Source organism: Tachyglossus aculeatus, chromosome 1, assembly GCF_015852505.1.
Source record: "Tachyglossus aculeatus isolate mTacAcu1 chromosome 1, mTacAcu1.pri, whole genome shotgun sequence".
In the NCBI taxonomy this organism is placed as follows: Eukaryota; Metazoa; Chordata; class Mammalia; order Monotremata; family Tachyglossidae; genus Tachyglossus; species Tachyglossus aculeatus.
Window position 1 is genome coordinate 49066719 of NC_052066.1, and position 15385 is coordinate 49082103.

General features: G+C 43.5%; 1 protein-coding gene across 1 annotated transcript in view; it reads right to left on the reverse strand.

Moving 5' to 3' along the window:
* ATP11B (ATPase phospholipid transporting 11B (putative)) overlaps positions 1–15385 on the reverse strand; it is a 195507-nt gene that overhangs the window by 47947 nt on the left and 132175 nt on the right. Inside the window, exons 15-19 of the mRNA XM_038748670.1 lie at positions 13688–13756; positions 13421–13494; positions 13232–13335; positions 12581–12762; positions 6542–6745 (exon numbers count right to left, since the gene is read on the reverse strand). Coding sequence (XP_038604598.1) covers positions 6542–6745; positions 12581–12762; positions 13232–13335; positions 13421–13494; positions 13688–13756 — 633 coding nt within the window. The remainder of the gene's footprint in view (positions 1–6541; positions 6746–12580; positions 12763–13231; positions 13336–13420; positions 13495–13687; positions 13757–15385) is intronic.

The following is a 15385-nucleotide window of genomic DNA, read 5'->3' on the forward strand; positions in this document are numbered from 1 at the left end:
CGTGCGCCTGCTGTGTGAACTCTGACCAGCCGCTTGACTACTCGGGGCTCGGTGGAAAGGGCACAGGCTTGGGAGCCAGGGGTCATGGGTTCTAATCCCGGCTCTCCCCCACTTGTCAGCTGTGTGACTTTGGGCAAGTCACTTCACTTCTCTGGGCCTCAGTTACCTCATCTGGAAAATGGGGATTAAGACTGTGAGCCCCCTGTGGGACAACCTGATCACTCTGTAACCTTCCCAGTGCTTAGAACAGTGCTTTGCACATAGTAAGCGCTTAATAAATGCCATTATTATTATTATTATTATTATTATTAAGGCACTTCATTTCTCTGGCCCTCAGCTACCTCATCCGGAAAATGGGGATTAAAACGGTGAGCCCGTGGGACAATAATGATGGTATTTGTTAAACGCCTACTACGTACAAATCAATCAATCAATCGTATTTATTGAACGCTACTGTGTGCAGAGCACTGTACTAAGCGCTTGGGAAGTACAAGCTGGCAACACGTAGAGACGGTCCCTACCCAACAGTGGGCTCACAGTCTAGAAGGGGGAGACAGAGAACAAAACCAAACATACTAACAAAATAAAATAAATAGAATAGATAGGGACAAGTAAAATAAATAAATAAATAAATAGAGTAATAAATATGTAACATATATACAGGTGTTGTGGGGAAGGGAAGGAGGTAAGATGCGGGGGATGGAGAGGGGGACGAGGGGGAGAGGATGGAAGGGGCTCAAAGCACTGTTCTAAGCACTGGAGAGGTTACAAGGTGATCAGGTTGTCCCACAGGGGGCTCACAGTCTTCATCCCCATCTTTCAGATGAGGAAACTGAGGCACAGAGAAGTGAAGTGACTTGCTCAAAGTCACACAACCTGATCACCTTGTATCACCCCTCCCCCAGCGCTTAGAACAGTGATTTGCACATAGTAAGTGCTTAACAAATGCCATCATTATTATTATTATTATTATTACTATTAATCATTATTATTATTATTATTACTATTACTCTGGGCTTTGGTTTCCTCAGCTGTAAAATGGGAATAAAATACCCGGTTCTCCCTTCCTCACAGACTGGGAGCCCTCTTTGGGACAAGGACCGTGTCCAAATTGATAACCTTATCCCTACCCCCGTGCTTGGCACCGAGTAGGCTGTTAACAAATACCCCAGTTATTACTACTACTATTATTACTGGAGGTTAGGTAAGCTACACTGGTTCAGGGCCTCTGAGCCCGAGCTTTCTAATTGAGAAAGCACAGGTTTATAAAGTTCTTATCTGTAAATTTATTTATTTATATGTAATGTCTTTCTCTCCCTCTAGAATGTCAGCTCCTTGTGGGCAGGGAATGTGTCTGTTGTACTGGTACATGGTACTATCCCAAGCACTCAGTACAGCACTGTACACAAAAGCCCTCAATATGTACAACTGACTGATTAACTTCAACAAGGCACTTAACTTCTCTGAACCTCGGTTACCTCATCTGTGAAATAGGGATTAATAATTATTAATAATTAGACTGTGAGCCCACTGTTGGGTAGGGACTGTCTCTATATGTTGCCAATTTGTACTTCCCAAGCGCTCAGTACAGTGCTCTGCACATAGTAAGTGCTCAATAAATACGATTGATGATGATGATGATGATGATTAATAATAATTATTGTGGTATTTGTTAAGCACTTACTATGTGCCAAGCACTGTTCTAAGCGCTGGGGTGCGTACAGGGTAATCAGGTTGCCCCACGTGGGGCTCACACTTTCAATCCCCATTTTACAGATGAGGGAACTGAGGCACAGCCAAGTGAAGTGACTTGCCCAAGGTCACACAGCAGACAAGTGGCGGAGGTGGGATTAGAACCCACCACCTCTGACTCCCAAACCTGGGCTCTTTCCACTAAGCCACACTGCTTCTCTGCAAGACTGTAAGCCCCATAGGGGATATGGATTTTGTCCAACTTGATTTTCCTGCGTCTACCCCGGTGTTTACTACAGTGCCTGGGACATAGCAAATGCTTAATAAATACCATTAAAAGGAAAAAAAACCCCACAAAAATGGTTATACAAGTTACAATGTATGGTTATACATTGTATAACCATATACAATGGTTATACGGGCTTTGGAGTCAGAGGCCGTGGGTTCAAATCCGGGCTCCGCCACTTGTCAGCTGTGTGACTTTGGGCAAGTCACTTCACTTCTCTGGGCCTCAGTTCCCTTATCTGTAAAATGGGGATGAAGACTGTGAGCCCCTCGTGGGACAACCTGATTACCTTGTATCTACCCCAGCGCTTAGAACAGTGCTTTGCACATAGTAAGTGCTTAATAAATGCCATCATTATTATTATTATTATTATACTGTACTCTCCCAAGTGCTTAGTACACTGTTCTGTAAGCGCTCAGTTCATTCATTCAAGCGCTTAGTACAGTGCTCTGCACACAGTAAGCGCTCAATAAATACAATTGATGATTCATTCATTCAATTTTAATTATTCCTTCTTCTTCAATCATATTTATTGAGTGCTTACTGTGTGCAGAGCACTGTACTAAGTGCTTGGGAAGTACAAGTCGGCAACAAAGAGAGACAATCCCCGCCCACAACAGGTGCTCAGTTTAGGAGGGGGGAGACAGGCATCGAAACGAGTAAATCAATCAATCAATCAATCATATTTATTGAGCGCTTACTGTGTACAGAGCACTGTACTAAGCGCTTGGGAAGTGCAAGTTGGCAACATATAGGGACGGCCCGTACCCAACAGTGGGCTCACAGTCTAGAAGGGGGAGACAGACAACAAAACCAAACATACTAACAAAATAAAATCAATAGACTAGATATGTAAATGGATGTAATAGATATGTAAGAGAGTAACCAGGCATCAATATAAAAAGAATTAGAGATACTTATATAGCATCAATAGCATCAATATAAAAAGAATTAGAGATACTTATATACACAGCATCAACAGCATCAATATAAAAAGAATTAGAGATACTTATATACACAGCATCAATAGCATCAATATAAAAAGAATTAGAGATACTTATATACACAGCATCAATAGCATCAATATAAAAAGAATTAGAGATACTTATATACACAGCAGAAGTAAAACAGGCATTAATCTAAATAAATAGAATTATATATATGGACATATATACACAGGTGCTGTGGGGCGGGGAGGGGGGTAGAGCAAAGGGAGCGGGTTGGGGTGAGGTGGGGGAGAAGGGGTAGCTTTGTTTGGGAATAATGATAATAATAATAATAATAATGTTGGCATTTGTTAAGCGCTTACTATGTGCAAAGCACTGTTCTAAGCGCTGGGGGGTCCCATTTGGGGTTCACAGTCTTAATCCCCATTTTACAGATGGGGTAACTGAGGCTCAGAGAAGTTAAGAGACTTGCCCAAGGTCACACAGAAGACATGTGGCGGAGCTGGGATTCGAACCCATGACCTCTGGCTCCAAAGCCCGGGCTCTTTCCACTGAGCCACGCTGCTTCTCTATGAAGATAATAATGCAGATAATAATAATAATAATGGCATTTATTAAGCACTTACTATGTGCAAAGCACTGTTCTAAGCACTGGGGAGGTTACAAGGTGATCAGGCTGTCCCACGGGGGGCTCACAGTCAATCCCCATTTTACAGATGAGGTAACTGAGGCCCAGAGACTTGCCCAAAGTCACACAGTTGACAAGTGGCGGAGCCGGGATTTGAACCCATGACCTCCGACTCCAAAGCCCGGGCTCTTTCCACTGAGCCACGCTGCTTCTCTATGAAGATAATAATGAAGATAATAATAATAATAATGGCATTTATTAAGCTCTTACTATGTGCAAAGCACTGTTCTAAGCACTGGGGAGGTTACAAGGTGATCAGGCTGTCCCACGGGGGGCTCACAGTCAATCCCCATTTTACAGATGAGGTAACTGAGGCCCAGAGACTTGCCCAAAGTCACACAGTTGACAAGTGGCGGAGCCGGGATTTGAACCCACGACCTCCGACTCCAAAGCCCGGGCTCTTTCCACTGAGCCACGCTGCTTCTCTATGAAGATAATAATGAAGATAATAATAATAATAATGGCATTTATTAAGCGCTTACTATGTGCAAAGCACTGTTCTAAGCACTGGGGAGGTTACAAGGTGATCAGGCTGTCCCACGGGGGGCTCACAGTCAATCCCCATTTTACAGATGAGGTAACTGAGGCCCAGAGACTTGCCCAAAGTCACGCAGCTGACAAGTGGCGGAGCCGGGATTTGAACCCAGACCACCGACTCCAGAGCCTGGGCTCTTTCCACTGAGCCACGCTGCTTCTCTATGAAGATAATAATGAAGATAATAATAATAATAATGGCATTTATTAAGCGCTTACTATGTGCAAAGCACTGTTCTAAGCGCTGGGGAGGTTACAAGGTGCTCAGGCTGTCCCACGGGGGGCTCACAGTCAATCCCCATTTGACAGATGAGGTAACTGGGGCCCAGAGACTTGCCCAAAGTCACACAGTTGACAAGTGGTGGAGCCGGGATTTGAACCCACGACCTCCGACTCCAAAGCCCGGGCTCCTTCCACTGAGCCACGCTGCTTCTCTATGAAGATAATAATGAAGATAATAATAATAATAATAATGGCATTTATTAAGCGCTTACTATGTGCAAAGCACTGTTCTAAGCGCTGGGGAGGTTACAAGGTGCTCAGGCTGTCCCACGGGGGGCTCACAGTCAATCCCCATTTTACAGATGAGGTAACTGAGGCCCAGAGACTTGCCCAAAGGCCCACAGTTGACAAGTGGCGGAGCCGGGATTTGAACCCATGACCTCCGACTCCAAAGCCCGGGCTCTTTCCACTGAGCCACGCTGCTTCTCTATGAAGATAATAATGAAGATAATAATAATAATGGCATTTATTAAGAGCTTACTATGTGTAAAGCACTGTTCTAAGCGCTGGGGAGGTTACAAGGTGCTCAGGCTGTCCCACGGGGGGCTCACAGTCAACCCCCATTTTACAGATGAGGTAACTGAGGCCCAGAGACTTGCCCAAAGTCACGCAGCTGACAAGTGGCGGAGCCGGGATTTGAACCCACGACCTGCGACTCCAAAGCCCGGGCTCTTTCCACTGAGCCACGCTGCTTCTCTATGAAGATAATAATGAAGATAATAATAATAATAATGGCATTTATTAAGCGCTTACTATGTGCAAAGCACTGTTCTAAGCACTGGGGAGGTTACAAGGTGATCAGGCTGTCCCACGGGGGGCTCACAGTCAATCCCCATTTTACAGATGAGGTAACTGAGGCCCAGAGACTTGCCCAAAGTCACACAGTTGACAAGTGGCGGAGCCGGGATTTGAACCCATGACCTCCGACTCCAAAGCCCGGGCTCTTTCCACTGAGCCACGCTGCTTCTCTATGAAGATAATAATGAAGATAATAATAATAATAATAATAATGGCATTTATTAAGCGCTTACTATGTGCAAAGCACTGTTCTAAGCGCTGGGGAGGTTACAAGGTGCTCAGGCTGTCCCACGGGGGGCTCACAGTCAATCCCCATTTTACAGATGAGGTAACTGAGGCCCAGAGACTTGCCCAAAGGCCCACAGTTGACAAGTGGCGGAGCCGGGATTTGAACCCATGACCTCCGACTCCAAAGCCCGGGCTCTTTCCACTGAGCCACGCTGCTTCTCTATGAAGATAATAATGAAGATAATAATAATAATGGCATTTATTAAGAGCTTACTATGTGTAAAGCACTGTTCTAAGCGCTGGGGAGGTTACAAGGTGCTCAGGCTGTCCCACGGGGGGCTCACAGTCAACCCCCATTTTACAGATGAGGTAACTGAGGCCCAGAGACTTGCCCAAAGTCACGCAGCTGACAAGTGGCGGAGCCGGGATTTGAACCCACGACCTGCGACTCCAAAGCCCGGGCTCTTTCCACTGAGCCACGCTGCTTCTCTATGAAGATAATAATGAAGATAATAATAATAATAATGGCATTTATTAAGCGCTTACTATGTGCAAAGCACTGTTCTAAGCACTGGGGAGGTTACAAGGTGATCAGGCTGTCCCACGGGGGGCTCACAGTCAATCCCCATTTTACAGATGAGGTAACGGAGGCCCAGAGACTTGCCCAAAGTCACACAGTTGACAAGTGGCGGAGCCGGGATTTGAACCCACGACCTCCGACTCCAAAGCCCGGGCTCTTTCCACTTAGCCACGCTGCTTCTCTATGAAGATAATAATGAAGATAATAATAATAATAATAATGGCATTTATTAAGCGCTTACTATGTGCAAAGCACTGTTCTAAGCGCTGGGGAGGTTACAAGGTGCTCAGGCTGTCCCACGGGGGGCTCACAGTCAATCCCCATTTTACAGATGAGGTAACTGAGGCCCAGAGACTTGCCCGAAGTCACGCAGCTGACAAGGGGCGGAGCCGGGATTTGAACCCACGACCTGCGACTCCAAAGCCCGGGCTCTTTCCACCGAGCCAAGCTGCTCAGGAGGTGAGCCTCGGTTCAACGGGGGCGATTTTATCGAAGCGTCCAGCTACCTTTTGGCCAGCTGCCTCAGCTTTTCCGCGCAGGCGCTGTCCGATTTCTGCTGCGTAAGTTCAAGGATGTTCATGGCTCTGTGAAAGTGTCCGCAGGACAAGCTCACGCTGACGGCCGTTTCATGCTTATCGCCGGTCAGGACCCATATCTTGATTCCGGCCAGGCGCAAGGCTTCAATAGTTTCTTGGACTTTATCCTGAAGCCTGAAAGACATCATTTGTAATATAGGCTGATGCATGAATGGACGTATTCATTCAATCGTTCATTCAACCGGATTGATTGAGCGCTTACTGTGTGCAGAGCACTGGGCTAAGCGCTTGGGAAGGACAAGTTGGCAACATATAGAGACAGTCCCTACCCAACAGCGGGCTCACAGTCTAGAAGGGGGAGACAGACCACAAAACAAAACATATTAACAAAATAAAATAAACAGAATAGAACCTGATCACCGTACCTTGTTCTCGCCTGTCCCGCCATCGACCCCCGGCCCGCGTCATCCCCCGGGCCTGGAATGGCCTCCCTCTGCCCATCCGCCAAGCTAGCTCTCTTTCTCCCTTCAAGGAGAGCTCACCTCCTCCAGGAGGCCTTCCCACACTGAGCCCCCTCCTTCCTCTCCCCCTCGTCCCCCTCTCCATCCCCCCGTCTTACCTCCTTCCCTTCCCCACAGCACCTGTATATATGTTTGTACATATTTATTACTCTATTTATTAATTTATCTTACTTGTACATATCTATTTTATTTATTCTATTTTGTTAGTATGTTTGGTTTTGTTCTGTCTCCCCCTTCTAGACTGTGAGCCCGCTGTTGGGTAGGGACCGTCTCTATATGTTACCAACTTGTACTTCCCAAGCGCTTGGTACAGTGCTCTGCACACAGTAAGCGCTCAATAAATATGATTGATTGATTGATTGATCACCTTGTAACCTCCCCAGCGCTTAGAACAGTGCTTTGCACATAGTAAGCGCTTAACAAATACCATTATTATTATTCTCTGTGCCTCTTTTAATAGAAGAAAAGCAGCATGGCTCAGTGGAAAGAGCCCGGGCTTTGGAGTCAGGGGTCACAGGTTCAAATCCCAGCTCCGCCAATTAATGATGATAATAGCATTTTTTAAGCGCTTACTAGGTGCAAAGCACTGTTCTAAGCGCTGGGGAGGTTATAAGGTGATCAGGTTGTCCCACGGGGGGCTCACAGTCTTCATCCCCATTTTCCAGATGAGGGAACTGAGGCCCAGAGACATGAAGTGACTTGCCCAAAGTCACACAGCCGACAGTTGGCAGAGCTGGGATTTGAACCCCTGACCCCTGACTCCAAAGCCCGGGCTCCTTCCACCGAGCCACGCTGCTTCTCTAATTCACAGCTGCCAATTGTCAGCTGTGTGACTTTGGGCAAGTCACTTCCCTTCTCTGGGCCTCAGTTCCCTCATCCGGAAAATGGGGATGAAGACTGTGAGCCCCCCGTGGGACAACCTGATCTCCTTGTAACCTCCCCAGCGCTTAGAACACTGCTTCGCACATAGTAAGCACTTAATAAATGCCATCATTATTATTAATAATTAATACAGTGCTCTGTACGCAGTAAGCACTTAATAACTATTAATAATCTGGTCTGCACTGTGCAACATCCTAAGTTTTACACCTTAGGCAAATGATGTTTAGAGAAGCAGCGTGGCTCAGTGGAAAGACCACGGGCTTTGGAATCTGAGGTCAGGGGTTCAAATCCCGGCTCCACAATTGTCAGCTGTGTGACTTTGGGCAAGTCACTTCACTTCTCTGGGCCCCAGTTCCCTCATCTGTAAAATGGGGATTAAGACTGTGAGCCCCCCCCGTGGGACAACCTGATCACCCTGTAACTTCCCCAGCGCTTAGAACAGTACTTTGCACATAGTAAGCGCTTAATAAATGTCATTATTATTATTATTAAGCAGCATGGCCTAGAGGAAGGAGGACAGGCCTAGGAGTCAGAGGACCTGGGTTCTAATTCTGCCTCCTCCACCTGTCGGCTGTGTGTCCTTGGGGAAGTTACTTAACTTCTCTGTGCCTCAGTTCCCCCATCTGCACAGTGGGGATTCAACACCTGTTCTCCCTCCTACTTAAACTCGGAGTCCAACACGGGACTCGATGATCTTCAATCTGCACCCTGGCCTACCTTTTAGACTGTGAGCCCACTGTTGGGTAGGGACTGTCTCTATATGTTGCCAATTTGTACTTCCCAAGCGCTTAGTACAGTGCTCGGCACACAGTAAGCGCTCAATAAATACGATTGATGATGATGATGATGATAGAGCATGGGCCTCGCAGTCAGAAGGGCCTGGGTTTTAATCCCAGCTCCACACCACCTGTCTGCTGGGCCACATCGCCTCATCTGTAAAATGGGGATTACGACTGTGAGCCCCATGTGGGACAGGGACCGTATCCGACGTAATCAGGAAGCAGCGTGGCTCAGTGGGAAGAGCAAGGGCTTTGGAGTCGGAGGTCGTGGGTTCAAATCCCCGCTCTGCCACTTGTCAGCTGGGTGACTTCGGGCAGGTCACTCAACTTCTCTGGGCCTCAGTTCCCTCATCTGTAAAATGGGGATTATGACTGTGAGCCCCCCATGGGACAACCTGATCCCCTTGTAACCTCCCCAGCGCTTAGAATGGTGCTTTGCACATAGTAAGTGCTTAATAAATGCCATCGTCATTATTATTATTAATTCGTTTGTATCTGCCCAGCGGTAACAACAATGCTTGACACATAGTAAGCACTGAACAAATATCATTATTATTACACTAGTGCTTAGTACAGTGCTTGACATATAGTAAGCACTGAAATATCACAATTATTACTATGAGATATTACAACTACAGCAATGACCTACCAGAGTTTTAATGAGACCTTCTATCTTCAAAGCGGATCTCATGAGCCCAGATTAATGATAATAATGATAATGATGGCATTTATTAAGCGCTTAGGCTTTATTAAGTTCCTATTCTACTAAAAAGTGGATAAGTGAGAATCAGCAAGGCCTAGTGGAAGAAGCCTGGGCTGGGGAGACGGATGACCTGGGTTCTAATCTGGGCTCTGCTACTTGTCTGCTGTGTGATCCCGGGCAAGACACTTGACTTCTCCGTGCCTGAGTTTCCTCATCTGTAAAATGGGGATTCAATTTTACTCCCTCCTACTTCGATTGAAAACACGACTGCGTCCAACCTAAATATCTTCATTCATTCATTCAATCGTATTTATTGAGCGCTTACTGTGTGCAGAGCACTGTACTAAGCGCTTGGAAAGCACAATTCGGCAACAGAGACAATCCCTACCCAACAATGGGCTCACATTCATTCAATTGTATTTATTGAGCGCTTACTGTGTGCAGAGCACTGTACTAAGCGCTTGGGAAGTACAAGTTGGCAACATACAGAGACGGCCCCTACACAACAGCGGGCTCACAGTCTAGAAGGGGGAGACAGACGACGAAACTAAACAAGTAAACAGGCATCAATGTATGTATCCCAGCACTTACTACAGTGTTTGGCACATAGTAGGTACATAATATAATAGTAATAATAATAACCTTAATTTTTTCAATTTATACTGTGTGGAATTTTGTTCCCCAAAATTTGTTGGAACAGTTCAGAAGAGTAGCAAATTTTTATTTTCTTATTATATTTTTGGTTCAGGTAAGTGTGTCTGCCACCTCCTTCCCCTTCCCACAGCACCTGTATAGATGTATATATGTTTGTACATATTTATTACTCTATTTTACTTGTACATATTTATTCTATTTATTTTATTTGGTTTATACGTTTGTTCTGTTGTCTGTCACCCCCTTCTAGACTGTGAGCCCGCTGTTGGGTAGCGACCGTCTCTGTATGTTGCCAACTTGTACTTCCCAAGCGCTTAGTCCAATGCTGTGCACACAATAAGCGCTCAATCATCATCATCATCAATCGTATTTATTGAGCGCTTACTATGTGCAGAGCACTGTACTAATCGCTTGGGAAGTACAAATTGGCAACCTTTAGAGACAGTCCCTACCCAACAGTGGGCTCTCAATAAATACGATTGAATGAATGAATGAAATTTAACACCAGTTTCTCCTTTTAATTAATTTCTTTAAATTAACTTTTAAACCTCAGAAAGACTGCTCATAAGAAGCATAGAAAGAGCAGATGTTTCTACAGATGATTGAGGGAATGAGGAAAGGAGGTTCTCTGTCTCCACAACACTCAGGCATTTAGCTATTCAGGTTTTCACTTTGCTCCTGCTTTTAACTGGCAAAGTCAGCAGGAACTCCTTCAGGGATTAACAAACTCTGCTTCACACAAACACACACACACTCTCACAATCGCTCTCATTTTTGAAAGTTAGATGAGACCAAATTTGGAAAATAAAAATACTCAATTACATATCCCCGTCTTAATATTTTCACACACACACTCTCACACTCTCTCTCATTAAAGTTAAATGAGACCAAATTTGGAAAATAAAAATACTCAATTATATATCCCCGTCTTAATATTTTCACACACACACTCTCACACTCTCTCTCATTTTTGAAAGTTAAATGAGACCAAATTTGGAAAATAAAAATACTCAATTACATATTAATTGATAATATTATAATGTCTTAATATTTTCACACACACACTCTCACACTCTCTCTCATTTTTGAAACCAAAAATGAAAAAAATTGGTTTTGAAACCAATGAGACCAAATTTGGAAAATAAAAATACTCAATTATATATCCCCGTCTTAATATTTTAATCGGAAAAATCCTTACCCTTTGGATAAAGGATTGAAAGATCACAGTCCGCCTGAACAGACCCAAACCCAAACCCACATTATGTTAGCTGTAAGAACAACAGATCATCTCATATAAAACCTTCTACACTGTGAGCCCACTGTTGGGTAGGGACCGTCTCTATACGTTGCCAACTTGTACTTCCCAAGCGCTCAGTACAGTGCTCTGCACACAGTAAGTGCTCAATAAATACGATTGAATGAATGAATATGTCTGAAGGCTCAAATTCAGTAGCAGAGTTCTAGACCATTTGTTAATGTTGTTTTTTAAATGCATTTCTTCCTAATTTTCAATCTAATAAAGAAGAGTAATACAAATTTTCCTATGATTTTATTGGTGCCACAATCTTAATAAATAGTTGGAAAATGAACTGTTCTCTAGGAGGTCATTTCAGACTTTTAGCATTTATTATTATGATTAGTAAGTGCTGTTGCTTTGTTGTCTGTCTCCGCCTTCTAGACTGTGAGCCTGCCGTTGGGGAGGGACCGTCTCTATATGCTGCCAACTTGTACTTCCTAAGCGCTTAGTACAGTGCTCCGCACACAGTAAGCGCTCAATAAATACGATTGAATGAATGAATGTTGAGTCATTACCAATTCATAGCGACTCCATGGATATACTTTCTCCAGAACGTCCTGCCCTCTGCCATAATCCGCAACCTTTCTAATGAGCCCACTGTTGGGTAGGGACTGTCTCTATATGTTGCCAACTTGTACTTCCCAAGCGCTTAGTACAGTGCTCTGCACACAGTAAGCGCTCAATAAATACGACTGATTGATGGATTGATTAGTTCTTCCGTCATGGTCTCTACCCATCTAGCTGCCGGTCTGACTCTTTCACATTTTCCCTGGGCTTTTCCTAGCATTTAGAAAGCCTGTTTTTAATAGCATGCACTTCAAAAATTACGGCTTGGCTACACTGTACTCTCCGAGCGCTTAGTACAGTGCTCGGCACACAGTAAGCGCTCAAAAAGAACGACTGAATGAATGAAGTTTGGTTTCCAGGGTGGAAGGAAATCAAACGTGCTCATTTGATTCAGATGCAAAATCCTTAGACAGATGCTAAAGCAACCTAGTCCAGAGTATTGAGTGTATTGACAACATATTTCAGGAGATGACTAAGGATAATTATAGTCTATTGTTCTCTCCCTAAGCTCTTAGTACACAGTGTTCTGCACACAGTAAGTGCACAATCTCTACCACTGATTGACTGGATTTAACCAAACTATTTAGACAGACCCTCTGTACATACCTGTCTTCCACTCCTGTAGCCCCAAGTAATTCCAGGTCGTTCTCAATGAAATTGAATACATCTGCTAATTTCTGTTCTCGCTGTTGTAAGGCAGTTCTGGCTTCCATTAGGCGTTTATCGATTTCAAGATATTCCGCGGCTGTGAATCGCCTGTAGGCCACACACAGAGTTCTCAGTCCTCTCTAAAATAAACAAAAAAGTGAGTTACAAAGGGATACCTGAAAGGGGAAGCACCCCAGAAATATATGAGGTTCACTCCCACAGAACACCAACAAATCAGTCTTTCAAAAAAGTACCTCCAGTTTTTAAAATTACAAGTGTGACACTCTTATTACTATTAATGTCCCCCCTTCATCTCTCAAAGTACCAAATTCCCAGGAAACGAACGTTTAAAAGTTTCCTGTTAGTGCGGATTTCGAGGTATCAGACTTCCAGGCCTGTTTCTGAATTCCAAGGTGACAAAAGACACTTCAACTCTTTTACATTTTTCAATAAACTACTCAGTCGGAGGCCTGAACTTTAATCTGAAGAAGTAGTTATGGAGATGCTACATACCAGAACTCTTACAGTATGAAGTCATTTCATGAATGCCTGTGAAAATAAATTAATAATTAGTAAAACACGTAAATTGCAATTGTCGCTGGCACTCACCAAAGCAAATTCATCAACATGAGTCCTCGTTTTGTCTATTTCTCCCCTCGTGCTGTAAGGAAGAATGGAAGATTCAGCTCCTTTAGTGAACAAAAGCTTCTCATCTAAAAGGAAAGAAAAAAAGACATGTTGGAAATCATGTTCTCATCATTTCACATGCACAATTTCTTAGGCTCTCAGATTTCTTACGGGAAGGGGACTCTACAATCACACTCATTCGCCTTCGATCCGCATCGAACTCCAGAACGTGAAGCAATTTGTATCTGGAAAAACAAAAGAAAACGCTTCTTCTGTAATTACTCCTGGCTAGGAAAAGGCTGCCTATAAAGCACAATGCGTAACTTCAGATAAGACATGAAAATGAAGCATAATTTATAACAGGTACAATGACATTTATATCGCAAACATTTAATTAGGTTTTATATAGAAGTGAATGATTAAGTATAAAAAGATTACCTTTCAGGTATTCCAAGACTTTTAATTTCCATAACTTCTCCATTAGTGCCAGTAAACATAACACCAACTCTAGGTATTTGAATAAAAATAATAAGTTTTATTATAAAATATTCTAGAGAAGGAAAAGGAATCCCTAAAGAGGACATACAGTTTCACAGCTTGAGTGGAAATGCTCTCAAAATATATTTTTAAAGACAAATTGATTTGGTTATATCAGACCCAAAAAGATCCACGAAGATTTAGAAAGAACCATTATGGAATGACTGGTGGAAAGTTACTATCATGTCAGGTGTAAATTTAAGTTTGCAAAATAGAACAATCATTTTGCAAAGGTCTGATTTTCAATTATAATAAACTTCAAAACAGAAAAGCAAAGCAATTTAAAGAGATTTCAAATCTGGTGCTACTCAATTAAAATTCAATTAAATTTGATTTTAGATGAACTGGTACGCTGATGGGTTAAAAATACATAGTTTAATGGACACTCTACCTGAAATCTTGAGAGTAATGAATGTTAGGCGAAGAATTATATAATTTTAAACACAGAATAAAGCCTAATTTGGACAAATGGAGAAGGAAGATAAGAATTCTTGTGTGAATTTGAAAAATCTGAATTGTGATGTATTGTTTCTTAAATTGAGACGGAGTGTGGCTTAGTGGAAAAAACACGGGCTCGGGAGTCAGAGGTCATGGGTTCTAATCCTGCCTCTGCCACTTGTCAGCTGTGTGATTTTGGGCAAGTCACTTAACTTCTCTGTGCCTCAGTTAACTCATCTACAAAATGGGGATTAAGACTGTGAACCCCACATGGGACAACCTGATAGCCCTGTTATCTATCCCAGTGCTTAGAACAGTGTTTGGCACAAAGTAAGCACTTAACAAATACCATTATTATTATTATTACATGCAATTTAGATGTGTATCTGTGTGTCTCTGTGGAAAATGAGAAACAGCGTGGCACAGCGGAAAGAGCCTGGGTTTGGGAGTCAGAGGTCATGGCTTCTAATCCCGACTCTGCCACTTGTAAGCTGTGTGACTTTGGGCAGGTCACTTATCTTCTCTGGGCCTCAGCTACCTCATCTGTAAAACGGGGGTTAAGACTGTGAGACTGGTATGTTGATGGGTTAAAAATACATAGTTTAATGGACACTCTACCTTAAATCTTGAAAGTAATGTGTATCCCCCCATGCTTGGCACATAGTAAGCGCTTAACAAATGCCATTATTATTATTATTATTAAGAAAATAAATTTAGGCTTGACTTCTTTGTTTCTGAACTAGACTGTTGCTTTGAGTAGCGGACTGGGTGCCCAGAGATGTGGGTTCTAATCTTGGCTCTGCCCCTTGCTCTGTGTGACCTTGGGCAAGTCACTAAAATTCTCTGTGCCCTAGTTTCCTCATGTCCTGCTTCAGGCTGTGAACCCTACATGGATCAGGAATGGCAATACTGCATCATCATCATCAATCGTATTTATTGAGTGCTTACTATGTGCAGAGCACTGTACTAAGCGCTTGGGAAGTACAAACTGGCAACATACTGCACAGGGAAAAGAGAGGAAGTAGGAGGGCAGGCAATCAAATTATCATGAATTCTACACTAAAAAGCCTTTACTGCGGCATATTCTTCCATCACACACACTGTACAAGACAAATAAAGACACTCACAAAAAACTAAAGCTTGCTGAATTAGAAGTATTAT